Below are 18,673 nucleotides of genomic sequence, written 5' to 3'. Positions count from 1 at the left end.
CACCATTCTAAAAACTGTGCCCCTCAAGGTGCTCAAAACCACATTCATCAAGTTTATTAACCCTTCAGGTGTTTCACAGAAATTTTTGGAATGTTTAAATAAAAATGAACATTTAACTTTTTTACACAAAAAATTTACTTCAGCTCCAATTTGTTCTATTTTACAAAGGGTAACAGGAGAAAATGGACCCCAAAAGTTGTTGTCCTGAGTACACTGATACCCAATATGTGGGGATAAACCACTGTTTGGACGCATGGCAGAGCTCGGAAGCGAAGGAGCGCCATTTGACTTTTCAATGCAAAATTGACTGGAATTCAGATGGGACGCCATGTTGCGTTTGGAGAGCCCCTGATGTGCCTAAACATTGAAACCCCCCACAAGTGACACCATTTTGGAAATTAGACCCCCTAAGGAACTTATCTAGATGTGTGGTGAGCACTTTGACCCATTAAGTGATTCACAGAAGTTTATAATGCAGAGCCGTAAAAATAAAAAATCATATTTTTTCACAAAAATGATCTTTTTGCCCCCAATTTTTTATTTTCCCAAGGGTAAGAGAAGAATTTGGACTCCAAAAGTTGTTGTACATTTTGTCCTGAGTACGCTAATACCCCATATGTGGGGGTAAACCATGTTTTGGCGCAAGGGAGAGCTCGAAAGGGAAGGAGCGCCACTTGACTTTTCAATGCAAAATTGACTGGAATTGAGATGGGACGCCATGTTGTGTTTGGAGAGCCCCTGATGTGCCTAAACATTGAAACCCCCCACAAGTGACACCATTTTGGAAAGTAGACCCCCTAAGGAACTCATCTAGATGTGTTGTGAGAGCTTTGAAAGCGCATAAAAAAGGCCAATTTTATGTGTACCTGGTAGCCACTTTACGGCATCTCTCTTATACCAGGTCCTGCGCTATCCTTCCTCGCTGAGAATAAACGTCTCCATGTGAATGACAGTTTATAATGCAGAGCCGTGAAAATAAAAATTCTTTTTTTTCCCCACAAAAATTATTTTTTAGCCTCCAGTTTTATATTTTCCCAAGGGTAACAGGAGAAATTGGACCCCAAAAGTTGTTGTCCAATTTGTCCTGAGTACGCTGATACCCCATATGTGAGGGGAACCACCGTTTGGGAGCATGGGAGAGCTCTGAAGGGAAGGAGCGCTATTTGGAATGCAGGCTTAGATGGAATGGTCTGCAGGCGTCACATTGCATTTGCAGAGCCCCTAATGTACCTAAACCATAGAAACCCCCCACAAGTGACCCCATATTGGAAACTAGACCCCGCAAGGAACTTATGTAGATGTGTTGTGAGAACTTTGAACCCCCAAGTGTTTCACTACAGTTTATAACGCAGAGCCTTGAAAATAAAAAATATTTTTTTTTACACAAAAATTATTTTTTAGCCCCCAGTTTTGTATTTTCTAAGAGTAACAGGAGAAATTGGACTGCAAAAGTTGTTGTCCAATGTGTCCTGAGTACGCTGATACCCCATATGTTGGGGTAAACCCCTGTTTGTGCGCACAGGAGAGCTCGGAAGGGAAGGAGCACTGTTTTACTTTTTCAACTCAGAATTGGCTGGAATTGAGATCGGACGCAATGTCGCACTTGGAGAGCCCCTGATGTGCCTAAACAGTGGAAACCCCCCAATTATAACTGAAACCCTAATCCAAACACACCCCTAACTCTAATCTCAACTGTAACCCTAACCACACCCCTAACCCTGACACACCCCTAACCCTAATCCCAATCCTATTCCCAACTGTAAATGTGATCCAAACCCTAACCCTAACTTTAGCCCCAACCCTAACCCTAACTGTAGCCCTAACCCTAGCCCCAACCCTAACCCTAGCCCTAACCCTAGCCCTAGCCCTACCCCTAGACCTTACCCTAGCCCTAACCCTAGCCCTAACCCTAGCCCTAACCCTAGCCCTAACCCTAACCCTAATGGGAAAATGTAAATAAATACATTTTTTTATAATTTTTTGTAACTAAGGGGATGATGAAGGGGAGTTTGATTTACTATTTATAGCGGGTTTTCTAGCGGATTTTTATGATTGGCAGCTGTCACACACTAAAAGACGCTTTTTATTGCAAAAAAATGTTTTTTGCATTACCACATTTTGAGTGCTATAATTTTTCCATATTTTGGTCCACAGAGTCATGTGAGGTCTTGTTTTTTGCGGGACGAGTTGACATTTTTATTGGTAACATTTTCGGGCACGTGACATTTTTTGATCGCTTTTGATTCCGATTTTTGTGAGGCAGAATGACCAAAAACCAGCTATTAATGAATTTCTTTTGGGGGGGCGCTTATACCGTTCTGCGTTTGGTAAAATGGATAAAGCAGTTTTATTCTTTGGGTCAGTATGATTGCAGCGATACCTCAGTTATATCATTTTTTTATGTTTTGGTGCTTTCATACGATAAAAACTATTTTATAGAAAAAATAATTATTTTTGCATCGCTTTATTCTGAGGACTATAACTTTTTTAAGTTTTCGCTGATTATGCTGTATGGTGGCTAGTTTTTTGCGGGACAAGATGACGTTTTCAGTGGTACCATGGCTATTTATTTCCATCTTTTTGATCGCGTGTTATTCCACTTTTTGTTCGGCAGTATGATAATAAAGCGTTGTTTTTTGCCTCTTTTTTTTTTTACGGTGTTCACTGAAGGGGTTAACTAGTGGGACAGTTTTATAGGTCAGGTCCTTGCGGACGCGGCGATACTAAATATGTGTACTTTTATTGTTTTTTTTTATTTTTATTTAGCTAAAGGAATGTATTTATTGGAACAATATTTTTTTATTATTATTATTTATTTAGGAATTATTATTTTTTTTTACACATGTAATTTTTTTTTTTTTTTACATTTTTACTTTGCCCCAGGGGGCAACATCACAGTAAAGTGACAGATCGCTGATCTGACACTTTGCTGTGCACTGTGTCAGATCGGCGATCACACAGCACAGCAGGGAGGCTTTCCGTTGCCTGCTCTGAGCAGGCGCTGTGAAGCCACCTCCCTGCAGGACCCGGATGTAGCCCCGTGGCCATTTTGGATCTGGAGACTGCAGGGAGGAGACGCTCGGTACAAGGTGAGCACATCGCCTTGTACCGATCGTCTCAGGGAAACTCGCAGGGAGCCCCCTCCCTGCGCGATGCTTCCCTATACCGCCGGCACACTGCGATCATGTTTGATCGCAGTGTGCCGGGGGTTAATGTGCCAGGGGCGGTCCGTGACCGCTCCTGGCACATAGTGCCGGATGTCAGCTGCGATAGTCAGCTGACACCCGGCCGTGATTGGCCGCGCTCCCCGTGAGCGCGGCCGATCGCGCTGGACGTACTATTCCGTCCTTGGGAAGTAGGGCCCACCCCACATGGACGGAATAGTACATCCGATGACAGAAAGGAGTTAAATAGTCTCCACCCCTAGGGTTTGGTGGAACCACTTGTATGCCAGAAAAGAAAATTCCCTGGCAGGATCGGTTATGTTTCTCAAAAAAAATGCCGCGACAATGGATGTCCTTTGTACCCTTTACTGATATTGTCTAGATGTTCTTTAATCCTGTCCTTTAGCCTTCTTTTAGTCCTATCCACATATATTTTCTCGCATGGGCATATTAAAATGTAGATGACTCCCTTAGTTTGGCATGTAATATAGGCTCTGATATTGTAGTGATTTGTTTTATGTGTATCCGTAAATGAGGTATATATTTTCTTTTCAATTGTTGTACGTATGCAGCAGGGGCATGAGCCGCATGGGTGAAAACCCACCTTGCGTGTATGGGATTTTTTAGACAGCAATTTTTGTTTGCTAGTAGCTGACACAACTGTTTTTGTTGTTGGAGCCAATAGAAGACCCAAATTCTGGGCTTTTTTGTATATAAATTTGGGACATTGTGGTAATAGATCACCAATGCATTTATCTCCTTGTAAAACTGGCCAGTGTTTGCGGATAATTCTATTGAATTTTCCATGTCCTGCATGGAATTGGGTGATTATAGGCAGTTGGTTTATTTGTTCTTTAATGGTAGGTGGACTATGATTAACCGGAGTTTTGAATAATAAAGATTCTTTTGGTATAGCTTCCACCTCTAGAAGCTAGACTGGCAGACTCGAGAGGTTACTAGATGGAGTGAGTTTTGCCAGGAACATTGCTTGGACACCCGGCTGGCCAGTGTGGCTTCTCAGGTTCTGCCAGAGTTCATCTCAGATTTTGAGGATGTATTCTCTGAGGAGGGAAGTCAAGAGCTACCTCCACACCGCCCTTATGATTGTGCGATAAATCTCGTTCCTGGAGCTAAGCTACCTAAGAGTAGGCTATACAACATCTCTTCTCCTGAGAGACAAGCCATGAAGGATTATATCACGGAGAGTCTGGCCAAGGGTCATATCAGACCCTCGTCATCTCCCATTGCACCTGGTTTCTTCTTTGTAAAGAAGAAAGACGGGGGTTTTTACGCCCATGCCTAGACTTCCGTGAATTAATTCAAATTACGGTCCGGGATCCTTTTCCACTCCCTCTTATTCCGGATCTCTTTAATCAAATTGTGGGGGCTAATTCGTTCTCCAAATTGGATCTCAGGGGGGCATATAATCTCATTCGCATGAGGGAGGGGGATGAATGGAAGACGACATTTAATACTCCAGATGGACACTACGGGAACATGGTTATGCCTTTTGTGTTATGTAATGCCCCTGCCGTGTTTCAACACTTTGTCAACGATATACTTAGTCACCTGATTGGTAGGTTTGTGGTAGGTTTGTGGTGGTATATCTCGATGACATCTTAATTTATTCTCCTGACCTCGAGTCTCATCAGGTTCATGTAGGCAGGTCCTCCAGGTACTCAGGGACAATAAATTATTTGCCAAACTTGAGAAATGCATGTTCGCAGTCAAAGAGATTCCTTTCTTGGGTTATTTTTTGTTCTCCACAGAATTTCGTATGGATCCGGCAAAGGTCAGGGCGGTCTTGGAGTGAAAACGTCCTGAGGACCTTAAGGCCTTCCAGAGGTTTTTAGGTTTTGCAAACTTCTATCGCAAATTTATTAAAGACTTTTCAGTGACAGCCAAACCATTAACAGACATGACCAAAAGAGGCACAGACTTTTCTGTATGGTCCAGTGTGGCCTGCAACGCTTTTGAAACTTTGAAAAAGCGTTTTTCCACTGCACCCATATTAATACAGCCTGACATCACTCAGCCATTTGTGGTAGAGGTGGATGCCTCTGAGGTAGGGGTGGGAGCTGTATTGTCCAGGGGATTTCTCTGAGTAAGTGGCGTCCGTGTGCATTTTTCTCATAAAAATTATCTCCTACGGAGAAGAATTATGATATTGGTAACAGGGAGCTGTTAGCAATTAAATGGGCATTTGAAGAATGGCGCCATTTTTTGGAGGGAGCACTTCACTCTGTCATGGTGATCACAGATCACAAAAATCTGTTGTATTTAGAATGTGCGAAGCGTCTTACACCTAGGCAAGCGAGGTGGTCTCTGTTCTTCGCCAGGTTCAATTTCTACATTACGTACAGGCCAGGAAGCAAGAATGTCAAGGCTGACGCGTTATCCCGTTGTTTCCCGGGGGGTGGGGATCATTGTGAGCCAGGTCCTATACTGCAGAAGGGTGTAGTAGTCGCCGCAATTAATTCTGATCTTGAGAGAGAGGTGGTAGAGGCACAGGGGGATGCCCCAGCAGCCTGTCCTTTAGGTAAACTTTTTGTTCCTGCTAATCTCCGTCTCAGGGTCATAAATGAGCATCATGACTCGGTTTTGGCCGGACACCCTGGAAGTAAGGTTACCATGGACCTTCTCTCTCGGCGCTTTTGGTGGTCTGGGGTAAAACATGATGTACAGGAATATGTCGCTGCCTGCAGTGTGTGTGCGCGTTCCAAGACCTCTCGTTCTCGCCCGTCTGGGTCTCTCCAACCTCTGGAGATTCCCAATAGACCTTGGACTCATTTATCAATAGATTTCATCACTGACTTACCGGTTTCGGAGGGTAATACAGTTATTTTAGTCGTAGTTGACAGATTTAGCAAGATGTCTCATTTCATTGCACTCCCCGCGTTACCAAATGCTAAGACTCTGGCACAGGTCTTTATCAAGGAGGTTGTGAGACTGCATGGTATTCCTTCAGATATTGTCTCAGACCGGGGGTGCAGTTTATTTCCAAGTTTTGGAGGGCTTTCTGCAGCCGGCTGGGGACTCATTTGTTGTTTTCTTCAGCTTTTCATCCTCAATCCAATGGTCAGACAGAACGTGTAAATCAAAATCTTGAAACTCATCTCAGGTGTTTCATTTCGGAGAATCAGGAAGACTGGGTTAAGTACTTACCGTTGGCAGAGTTTGCAGTAAACAACCGTACTCATGAGTCTACTGGTAAGTCCCCGTTTTTCGGGGCATATGGTTTTCATCCTCAATTTAGTTCATTTAATAGGAGGGATTCCTCAGGTGTTCCTGAAGAGGAGAGGTTTTCTTCATCCATCACGTCCATATGGCAAGGGGTTCTTGATAAATTAAAGAGGTTGGGTTCCAGATATAAGAATGCGGCTGATCGGAGACGTGTGGAAGGTCCGGACCTGTGTGTGGGTGATTGGGTTTGGTTGTCCTCGAAAAATATTAAGCTGAGAGTTCCCTCGTGGAAATTGGGCCCTAGGTTTATTGGCCCTTATAGGATTGTGGCCGTTGTGAATTCTGTTGCTTTTCAGCTGGCTTTGCCTCAGTCATTTAAGATCCATAATGTTTTTCATCACTCCTTACTCAAGAGGTTTGTGGCGTCATCCAATCCGTCACCTTCACCTCCCTCTCCGGTCCTTGTTGATGGAAATCTCGAGTTCCAGATAGCCAGGGTCATGGATTCTCGTTTAGTTCGTCGGTCCCTACAGTATCTGGTACACTGGAGAGGGTACGGTCCTGAGGAGAGGATGTGGTACCTGCTGCTGATGTCCATACGGTTAGGTTGGTTCGGGCATTTCATACAGCCCATCCTGAGAAACCTGGTCCTGAGGTTCCGGAGGTCCCTTGTAGAAGGGGGGGTACTGTCACGGGGCTTCCGCGATATAGAGGTTTCAGAGAACCGCAGCGCTCTGGGCCTTGTTCACACACAGTGAACAGAAGCTCTTCTCCTGAATTCTGACCTGGCTGCCTTATGCCAGCAGTGCAGGAGTTAACCTTGTTACTGAAGTTGCTGAGAGCTTGGTCTCTCAGCTGAATTGGATTTTGTAATCTCATCCTCTATATAGACCCAGCTTTGACTACAACTGTTGTCAGTGATCAGTTCAGCTGCCTGGCTTGGAGCGTGAAGGAGCATGGTATTAGGAGCTTGGAGGTTTAGGCCGCTTTCACATTTGCGGTTGCGTTTCTTCCGCAAATATCCGCATGCGTTGTGTATTCCTATCTTTAACATTATCGACGCATGCGTTTTTCTGTGTTCGCGTTTTGCCGCGTTTGACGACGCATGCGTCGTCTAGCCGTCTGCGTCTTGGCGCGGAAATGCAACATGTACTAATTTTTAGAGGCATCATTCTGCCGCCTGGAAACGTATGCGGCTGATTGCGCAAGGTTTGCGCCGAAAAAACGCATTGTAGTCTATGTAAACGCATGCGTTTTTCTGTACATGCGTTTGCTTGCGTTTGTCGACGCATGCGTCTCAATTGAGAAAAACATGTCTAGACACTGATAAGCCACCCCCCACATACAAGGTGATAAAGGGAGGGAGTGGACATTGGCAGTTCACTACTCATCAGACTGCCTTGCAGACGAGACGCCCCACAGCCCCTTGGAGCAGCAAACAAGCCTCAGAACTATGTGAGTATATCCTATCCAATGCATTTCTTTTCTATAATCTGTGTCTATATGCCCTAATTTCTTTCATTTCTTTCTTTCTGCATGCATCAGAATGTCTTCTTCTTCTGATGAGGAAACGCATGGGCCTGCACAAGGGGAACATGTCAGTGAAGTGAGTATTCATCTCCTCAGATTGGTAAGTATTCACTGTCACATCTACACATATGACAATGTATATTTTCCCTTTTTCAGACCACTTCTTCTACAGCGGAAGAGACTGGGCAGGAGACTGGGCAGGAGGAGCATAGTCACGGTCGGGCGACACGGCGGCATCGTGTAAGTATACCTGGCTGACTGTTTATTGAATCCTCACTTTACAATTCTTGAATCTTCATTTCTTTCTACTTCTCTCTTTCTTTCCCTTCTGCTTCAGCACCAGTGTTTTTTTTTACTTCAATATTCATGCCATTCCTCTGATTCTGTTTTCTGTCTTCCGTATGTGAATGCCTCCAATATTAATGTCCTTTTTGTTGTTAGGTTCCAGAAGGGGATGAGGACCTCATTGAGAATGAACACCTCATCTCCCTGGTTCATGAGCGAGTCGCATTGTGGGACACCCGGGATCCACTGCACGCCAACAATGTGACGATCCGGAGGCTTTGGAATGAGGTGGCCGCAGCGTTGTGGGATGGCTGGGCCAATGCCCCGGCTCGGGTCCGTTCTGCATTTGGTATCGCAATGCAGTGTGATGTAGTCAATACCTTGGCCATGCTCACACAACTGTGTATGATGAGAGAAAGTCATTACTTTTTCACAGCACATACAGTTGTGTGACCACGGTCAAAAGACCATTGTCCTAACAATTATGTTTTGTTTTGTCAACAGTGTCAAAAGTCAAAACACGTTGGCGATCGATGAAGGACCGCTTCAACAAGGACCTGCGCCAAGAGAGCCAGCTTCCAAGTGGTTCTGCAGCAAGGATACGCAAATACAAGTACCACCGCATCCTTGCGTTTTTGAGACCGGTCCTTGCACAAAGAACGTAAGTATATTGGTTAAAAAAGAAAAATAAAAGTTGTGTATAATGCTAGTTTTTTTGGGTCAGTATTTTGAATCAGTATTTGTAATCCAAAACCATGAGTGATTGATACATGCAGAAGTGGGGTACGTGTTCTTTGAATACTCTCCCTCACATAGTTCCTCTCCAGGTTTTGGCTTACCAATACTGATTTGAAATACCGAGCAAATACTGACAGTGTGACGGCAGCCTACACAACAGATCTATAGTCATCAAGTCAGGTGTCAGAAATAATGAATTCAGGATGCCAATGGCTCCTCAATTCATTTCTCCTGGCACTTGTCCTGGTGAGTATACAGGTGGCTTGCTTGTATAGAGATATGGCTTGTATTGCCTCCATCGTCTCTTCATATTTTACATCAGTTTTTTTAATCCCCAAGGAGTGGTCGATGCATGCAGAAGTAGAGCATGTGGTTTTATGAAACTTTTATTCCTACTGTTGAACTCCTGGCTTGCAAATTCTGATGTAAAATTCACTCCAAATAGTGCTAGTGTGACCTTTCCCTATCTGAATGTTTATCTAACTGTTGAGTTATCTTTTTGTAAATGTTTTGTAATAATTTTTTTTTTTTTTTTTTCGCAGCACTTGGAGCTCCACTGTTGGCCCAGGTTCTGGAGCGGTCCTTCATCAGTCAGCCACGGACCCGTCCCAGCCATCCTCCAGCGCTGCAGCAAGTGGGCCTGCCACACAACCTGGAGACCAGGAAGCTGGTCCATCAGGTGTTCCCCTTCCCCAGTCCTCTGCCTCTAGCCAATTTTTTATGGGCTTCTCCCGGCAGCGGCAGAGGGCCGCGGACAGGTCACTCATGCCCGAGTTTTTGCACTTGAGCTCGGTCTTCCATGAGGGACTCAAGGCGATGGGTGACCGACTGGATACTGCCATTAGTCATATGAGCACACGTATCCAGGAGGTAACCACAGCCCTTGCCCAAGTGAAAGCCGACCTCCAGAGGCCAGCACATCATTTTTTTAATCAGATAGAACAGGGCATGTCGGAACACCTTAGTCCTGAGCTCCAGATTACTGTTATGCAGGCCTGCAATGCTGCTTACGTGTTATTCGGTATTTTCAGCAGACAGTGGGGGCATTTCCAACAGTGCCCACACTGTCACGCTTTACATCAATGCCGACATCTGCTGCATACCACTGCACGGCCACCTCCATTCCAAACACTGCCGGACCGTATTATAGCACCACCACCATGCCCAGTGCAGTGGGTCAGCCCACCGCCACCACCATGACAACTGCTGCTCCTGCTTGGGCCTCCTCCACTGCCACCACCATGCTGCCGCCGCAGGACCCTGGCCTGGCGTTCCCCGCTACCACCACAAGAGTTCCGCCGCAGGACCCTGGCCTGGCGTTCCCCGCCACCACAACAAGACTGCCATTGCCGGACCCTGCCCTGGCATTTCCTGGCACCACCACAAGACTGCCGTTGCCAGACCCTGGCCTGGCGTTCCCCGCCACCACAACAAGACTGCCATTGCCGGACCCTGCCCTGGCGTTTCCTGGCACCACCACAAGACTGCCGTTGCCGGACCCTGGCCTGGCGTTCCCCGCCACCACAACAAGACTGCCATTGCCGGACCCTGCCCTGGCATTTCCTGGCACCACCACAAGACTGCCGTTGCTGGACCCTGCCCTGGCGTTCCCTGCCACCACAACAACGAACCCGTGCCAAACAAGGAAGGGAAAAGGCAAAAAAAAAGCAAAAAACAATAGCTATCCCTCCCCCCTCACCTCCCAATGTGTCTGTAATGTCTGGTTTGTCTCACCCTTCCAGTGTGTCTCAGCCCTCTCATGTGTCTAGCCCAATCCCGGAATTTCCTGACCCCAGCAGTTTCATAGCGCCTTCTCCTGCCACCCCTATGTCGGCTACAATAAGCCAGACCTCACAACTGGACACCCCACAATATCGGCACTCAACCCCAAGCAGGCGCAGTTATTTTTTTTGTTTGTGTGTGTTTAATAAACCTGTGTTTTGCCCCAATAAGGTTTGGTTAATTGTGTATTTCGCCGCCGTCACCACACACCGTGCGCCAATAACAAATAATGCGTCAAACACTTTTTTGGGGGCCACCTCCAACCTCCAGTACTTACTTAGCAGAACACTGAAGCTTGGTGTGTGTTTGGTTGAGAGATATGAGGTTGCCCCCAAAAATAACACTTGTATTTTGTCCAAAAACAGTTCTTTCTGTTTACTCCGTGACTTTTGGTCGCACACAGAAGACAAAATGGTGGTAGTACACAGCACAACTATACTCAACAGGTCGTGTCTTATCAGAAACAATATTTATGACCCCTGACCTGCTGATTTTAGAAATGCATTGTATTACCTCCATTTTATCTTATTGGTACATATACATATATTTCACACAAAGTGAAGGAACAATGTACGTCATACATGGCATATCTATACTCACCCGGACAAGTGTCAGGAAAAATGAATTCAAGAGCAATTAGCATCATTAATTCATTAGCTCAGACACCTGACTTGATGACTATAGATCTCTGGTGTAGGCTGCCGTCACACTGTCAGTATTCGCTCTGTATTTTACAGCACTATTTGTAAGCCTAAACCTGGAGTGGAACTATGTGAGGAAAAGTTCAATAAACACATATGCACCACTAAAAGAATTTAACTACCACTCCTGGTTTTGGCTTACAAATACTGATGTTAAGTACTGGACAAATACTGCAACAATAACAGACATCGTCTATACAGTCTGCGGCAAATAGCTAATGGTGAACCAAGACAGGACTCAATGACGTCAACAACCTAAGCCCAAAAACCCAAAGTGGTTTGTTAAGGAAATAGATAGGAGACATGGTGAAGAAAGTAAAACACAATTATTTTATTAGAAAAAACATTAACATTTCAAACATAACTTTGCAGACCCGAAGCCAGCAGTACATTTTACACCATATTGTCCTGCCATGGCACACGTCCAATGTCAGAATCAAAAAAGGCTGCAAATTGGTTCCGCATGTGGCCTACTTCAACTGTTGACCGCAGCGGGTGATGACGGTAATCAGGCAAAGGGTTTGCAACAGGTTAATCAAGTTCTATGGTGGGTCGCTCCTTAGCCAGAATGAAATTGTGGAGAACCACACAGGCTTTAACCACCTCATCCACTGTCTCCATTTTTAGATTTATGGCAGTTGCTAGAATGCGCCATTTGGACACCATAATCCCAAAGGCACACTGTACTGTTCTGCGTGCCCTGGTTAGTCTGTAGTTATAGATCCGTTTTCTGTGGTTCAAGTCCCGACTTGAATAGGGCTTCAGGAGATTTTCACTCATCTGAAAGGCCTCATCCCCAACCATTACAAATGTCAGCGGTGGGCCTTGAGTGTAGGGGAGTGGTCGTGGCTGTGGGAAATTAAAATTTTTGCCATAAACACGTCGGCCCATATCAGAGTTTTTAAAAGTCTGAGAATCGTTGCCACGGCCAAAAGCACCAATGTCCACAGCAATGAAGCGACAGTCCGCATCGGCTATTGCCATGAGAACTACTGAAAAATATTTTTTGTAGTTGAAGAACTGTGAACCCGTTCTGGCTGGTTTGATAATCCGGATGTGCTTCCCATCCACTGCACCCAAACAGTTGGGAAAATCACAAACAGTCCAAAATTTTTCAGCAATTTCTTTCCACATGTCCTCCGTGGGTATGGGTATAAATTCCTCACGGAGAACGTTCCATAAAGCCTGGCAGGTGTCAAAAACAATTCCGGACAGCGTGGAAATTCCAAGGCGGTACTGGAAATGAAGGGATGACAAGCTCTCTCCAGTTGCAAGAAATCTGTAGAAAGAATAAATAATTTACAAAAATGCCAAAAATACATGTCAGACCTGCAAAAATTATGGGTAGCTTTTGTTTAGAATTATTACGTACCTTAAGGTAACCAGGAGACGTTCCTCTGGTGGAATGGCTCTACGGAGCTGTGTGTCCTGTCTCCGGATGGCTCCTTGGACACGATCAAGCAAATCCCGGAAAGAGTCTTGTGACATCCTGGTATATTCCGGGAATTTTTCTGGGTTCTCATTGAGCTCACCATACAGGGTGTGATATGCACCACGGCTCTCCCGCAGTTCTACAATAGGGTGTTGCCAAAACCGCCTACGCCGTGTCCTTCTCTGTCTTTCCCGGTTTCGGTGTTGCTCCCAAGCAAACGCACATGCCAGAAAAATCTTGATGCTCAGATCCAGTTTGAAGTAAAAGCTATCCATGTGAAGATCCATCTTGTCACAGGATACAGGAGCAAAATCTGAAGATTTCAGCTGTCCTAGGGTCTATATATAGATTTCACATAATACACGCCCTCTGTAGTCCCATTGGCTGGTTCTTGTGATCTAGATTTTTCTCTAGTAAATTTTTGCGACATGCGCACAACAAACACAAACGCATGGAAAACGCAAGCAAAAGCATGTAAACGCAGCATTTTAATGACGCATGCGGTAACCGTAAGCGGTTTTAAAACGCTGCATTTACACGCATTTTCGTGCGTTTTTCGTGTCCTTGCGTTTGCGGATTAAACGCTGCAGATTAAAACGCAAATGTGAAAGTAGCCTTATCTACCCTGATTGTAGTCTGCGTGTTTGTTTGCATGTTAAACCTGTTTTCTCTCCTTTGTTGTTGCTCCCCTTTTTCCCTATTCAGTGTCTCCTCTGTGGTTGAGTGAGCTTTCGGGGTGTTTGCTATCTAAGTTTACCTTGTCTGTATTCCCTGTCTATTTGTCGTTTTGCTACTTTTGTGCAGTCCACCTTCCTGGGGGAGAGGGGGCCACTGATGGGGTCTACACAGGAGACAGGGATACGCTGGCGGTTCAGGCCTCCTAACCATTATAGGTACCCCTGAGATAAGGGTGAGTCAGGGCCCTTCAATAGTGTCAGGGACAGGTGCGGGTCCCAGTACGGCATCCTGCCCCTTTGTCGCCATTTACAGCGTGACAAGGGGGTTGTACAGTGAAAGCTAAGTCTGCAGTCACTCTGTGTGCTGTTGGATACGCCGATTTCTTGCCGGAGATCATAGAGTATGTATGAGTTATACATACCCCCTGACAGTGTACGTGATCTCGCTGTCCATACACTTGCATGCAGCGAGGCTGCACCCTCTTATAGGCCATGTCCACTTGCTATCTGCATCAATGGTCGGGCCGCAGACTCCAATCAATACAAGTGTTTGGAGAGGGAGGCTGTGCATATGTATCACTCATACATAATCTCCAGTCCCGGGTCCAAAACCTGCGAATCGCCGTAGCGCACAGTGCGTGTTGTGGGTGGATTCACACAGAGTGACTGCAGACTTATCAGTTTTTACTGGACAACCAAAACATGTCCCCAAATCAGCACTGATTTCTGCAGCGTGTGGATGGCATTTTAATCATTGTTATTTCATTGTACTGTACTTAGGTCGCAGATTACCACTGTGAATCCACTGTATGTAGCCTTAAAGGTACCTTCACACGAAGCGACGCTGCAGCGATAGCTACAACGATGCCGATCGCTGCAGCGTCGCTGTTTGATCGCTGGAGAGCTGTCACACAGACCGCTCTCCAGCGACCAACGATGCCGAGGTCCCCGGGTAACCAGGGTAAACATCGGGTTGCTAAGCGCAGGGCCGCGCTTAGTAACCCGATGTTTACCCTGGTTACCAGCGTAAAAGTAAAAAAACAAACAGTACATGCTCACCTGCGCGTCCCCCAGCGTCTGCTTCCTGACACTGACTGAGCTCCGGCCCTAACAGCACAGCGGTGACGTCACCGCTGTGCTTTCACTTTCACTTTAGGGCCGTCGCTCAGTAAGTGTCAGGAAGCAGACGCTGGGGGACGCGCAGGTGAGCATGTACTGTTTGTTTTTTTACTTTTACGCTGGTAACCAGGGTAAACATCGGGTTACTAAGCGCGGCCCTGCGCTTGGTAACCCGATGTTTACCCTGGTTACCAGTGTAAAACATCGCTGGTATCGTTGCTTTTGCTTTCAAACACAACGATACACAGCGATCGGACGACCAAATAAAGTTCTGGACTTTATTCAGCGACCAGCGACATCACAGCAGGATCCTGATCGCTGCTGCGTGTCAAACTAAACGATATCGCTAGCGATGACGCTGCAACGTCACGGATCGCTAGCAATATCGTTACAAAGTCGTTTCGTGTGAAGGTACCTTTACAGTTCTGGTTCATTGACCAATATCCACATTGTTAAATAATAGGCACTAGTAGAATAAGGGCAAAGAGGAAAAACCAGCACCAGGTGATTTCCATAAAAATGCAACTTTAGTCTTTTTATTTCATCCATTGCTTGTAAAAAGTTAAAAACATATGAGTCATTACATGTCAGGGACAAACATCCCCCGCACACACGACTAGTAGAATATTAACATATGTCATCACTAGTAAAGGTAAATATTTCTATATAGGAGAACATTATATACATATATATACGGGATAATACAGTATATACACATAGATGCTCCTATATATCATACTACGATCTATGTACACTTGATTTTTTATACAAAGAAAACTAATCGTTTTAGATTAACTGTATAGGACTTCATGCAACGAATGCAGAAAACACCCTAGCCACTAGGTGGCATGCAAGTGCTATTCAGCAGGAATAAGACTGCTTCTATAGGCTTCTCCGTACAGGAACACGGAATTCAGATCTCGAGCACTAGCTGGTATTCTGTTCTTTTATACACATAATTGGGTTTGTTTCTTTTGACGTGAAAATATCCTCAAGCCTGAAATAATGGTCTTCAAATGTTGAAACAGAATATAGTAGGGGTATATCTGAAGTAATGTAATGATTTAAAGACAGAAATCAACGCTGACTTCACTGGACGCTCCGGAAAGTTACATTTCAGCCACCTATAATTCCCATTTGAAAGTGAATGTAAAATAGTTATGTTGCCTGTTGGGGAATGAGGAGATAAAATCAATACAGGAGCTGCAATGCCTTGGGCATGCAAGTGTTATTTGAAATGGTAGAAATGTGAATGTGTGCCATTGTGCTACATTTTCTCTTTGCTTTATACCTTCCATTTTGAGGCCTTTGCTTGAGTTTCATATAATGTGTGAGACCTATATAGTCTAGCTTATGAGAGGCTAAATGTGTTATTCTATGCAGGATGCGGAAGGACCTGAAGAACTTCTATCTTCAAGAAGCGATTGTCCCTCATTAACTCCTTCTCAGCTCCTAGAGGAGTTAAATGAAGTGATTAATGAGTTTGGACACGCACTGTTGTCCCTGGAATGAACGGTGGTGTGAAATGACACAAGCAGCTCTTTCACAGTGAAGATTCTGACAAAGTGTTGACAGTGACATCTTCACTGCATCCTGTGAAATACAAGGCAGGCAGCACCTTCACTTGGCGTTCACACTGTGTGTTACTTCCAAGTTCTACCACAGCAGTGGATGTCATGTGTGTGATTGTGTCTGTCTGTGTGCACAAGGTGCAACCATCATGGTGTCAGTCACATCATTGTCCTCATCATCATCAAGAACAATAAGTGCCATGTAACTTGAATACTGTGCACGGTATGATAGAACTAGAGGGACAAGTCAAGGATCTTCTACAAATTTGCAAAGAGTTGTGATTTGGGAGATGAGGAAGCTTGGCGCTATGATTTTGATGTGTGCACATTTCTTCAGGGGTCTGTGCACCCACCTGTCTTATATGCCGGCATACCTGTATCATGTTTGCTATAGGAAATCACTGGAGGAAAATGCTGAAGGGTCTTCCAGAACGTCCTCTGTGGTTTTTCTATTCCATATATGAGACAGTGGTGGACGCCAAGTGGATGCCACCAGCACACTGGAGCGGTCACTTAGTCCTGTCATGACTTTCACAGCTGAATCAGTTAATAGAAGTGACAAGAGATGGAACATACCAACATCCGGCCTTTTCACATAGTTCACATAGCTGATTATATGTTCAGTGGTTTTATGCTTTTTTAGAACACTTTCTCAAGTGGCTTTCCAGGCAGAATCCGCATGAAAAAAGGCATCATGTGCACATACCCCAAGGCGCCAGTGCTTACCAACACCTCCATGCTGACTTATGCTTATGGTGCCTTATCAATGGTAACTGGCATGATTCCTGAGATTGCTTAGCTGGGGGTCTCTAAACATATTCATAAATATGGAGTTGTCACTCAATCCCTTCATAATGGACACGTTGGGGCATTCAACCCATCTGATTTGTATTTGTACCAACCTACATATTGGATTCCCCTTTGCCATCCTTCTTTTTACCATACTAGTAGGTTGACAGATCTCTCTGTGAATGTGATAAGAAAATGAGATTGCAAACTCAATTATGATAAGGCTTGATATGAATAGACTCTTTACTGTGCTGCAAAATGTGCCCGAAGTATAATCAATAAATCAATAATAAGCATATTGAGATTGGCATTCTGCTACATGTGAACAAAGCGAGCTATGCCGCTCTATTGTGTGCCTGTGGAAACATCCTTTGCTACCTGTAGTGACTGAGTGACATCTCCTCCATTGTGCACAAGCATCTCTACTCCTGCCTGCTGACACCAGGCTGTCTGGTGTGTCCCCTGTCCTAGGGGTCTGCCTGATGCTGATTAGTGATGGGCGAGCACTAAAATGCTGGGGTGCTCATTGCTCGGGTCGAGCAGATAGGAATACTCGGGTACTCGGCCAGAACAACGAGCCCAATGTAAGTCTATGGGAGACCCGAGTATTTTTACCGCAATCCCCCCGGGGTTGTTTTAAGGTCTAAAAATGTCTGAAAATTATGGAAACACTGCTCAAATGACACGGGGACATCATGGGAATCGCCCCTGTAAGCATTCCGGACTCCTAGTTCATAGCTGTAAACTTTTTTTCCGAGATTCATGCCATTTTTCCCTGTGCCACAAAAAACACACTAAAACGAAACCAAAACGGATTTTGCTGGGAAATATGTCAAGGTACATCCTTTGCAGGTTAATGACTTGCCTGTAAGGCCAAATATTTTACCCCAGACCGAAAATTTCCTCCCCCACTTACGCTTAGTTCAGACGCAGCGTTTTTTAAGCGTTTTTCCACTTTAACATTGCTTTCAACCACTACAAATGCATTCACTGGGAAATGTCATTGTAACATTTAACAACCCTAGCTGGCCATGTGGTGTGTGACACATAAGCAGACCCATCTTGTTTCATTTATGAAGGAGGGACTCTTAAAGTCACAGAGCCTATTTTTACTGGTGCATCAGGTGGCATTAATCTTCTTAAAGGGCCATTATGAAACAGTGGGTCTCCTAAGCTGTTGTAGCCTATGCTATGAGTGGATGGGCTGCCAAGAATTACGACGCTCCACAATACCCCTGTCATAAGATGTCCAGGGGGGACTCCTGAAAAAGTGTTGCATTGAATTCAAGGCCTGCCCTGCTACCAATTAATATGCACTCCTATAAGGCTTTGAACCCACATACTGGATGGGTCCCTGAAAATCCACTTCACAATATGCATTTTGTACTCCCGTACTCCTTTGTTTTACACATTGGCAGCAAGGCCAGCCCTGCTGCATAGTCAGTCATATGCACCCCATTACGCCTTGGAACCCACATACTGGATGGGCCCATGAAAATCCACTTCACAATATGCATTTTGTACGCCCATACTCCTTTGTTTTGCACATTGGCAGGAAGGCTAGCCCTGCTGCATAGTCAATCATATGCACCCTATTACACCTTGGAACCAACATACTGGATGGGCCCATGAAAATCCACTTCACAATATGCATTTTGTACTCTGTACTCCTTTGTTTTACACATTGGCAGCAAGGCCAGCC

General features: G+C 45.1%; 1 protein-coding gene across 1 annotated transcript in view; it reads left to right on the top strand.

Moving 5' to 3' along the window:
* LOC143767765 (uncharacterized) overlaps positions 1–10,791 on the top strand; it is a 33,187-nt gene extending 22,396 nt beyond the window's left edge. Inside the window, exons 2-6 of the mRNA XM_077256288.1 lie at positions 4,934–4,956; positions 6,704–6,886; positions 8,319–8,511; positions 8,667–8,823; positions 9,443–10,791. Of these exons, the coding sequence (XP_077112403.1) occupies positions 4,934–4,956; positions 6,704–6,886; positions 8,319–8,511; positions 8,667–8,823; positions 9,443–10,100 (1,214 nt within the window). The 3' untranslated portion in view covers positions 10,101–10,791. The remainder of the gene's footprint in view (positions 1–4,933; positions 4,957–6,703; positions 6,887–8,318; positions 8,512–8,666; positions 8,824–9,442) is intronic.
* Positions 10,792–18,673: the final 7,882 nt, after the last annotated feature.

The sequence above is a fragment of the Ranitomeya variabilis genome, chromosome 4 (genome assembly GCF_051348905.1).
Source record: "Ranitomeya variabilis isolate aRanVar5 chromosome 4, aRanVar5.hap1, whole genome shotgun sequence".
NCBI lineage: Eukaryota > Metazoa > Chordata > Amphibia > Anura > Dendrobatidae > Ranitomeya > Ranitomeya variabilis.
The sequence above is the reverse complement of the archived record's forward strand: the minus strand, read 5'-3'. Positions and strand labels throughout refer to the sequence as shown.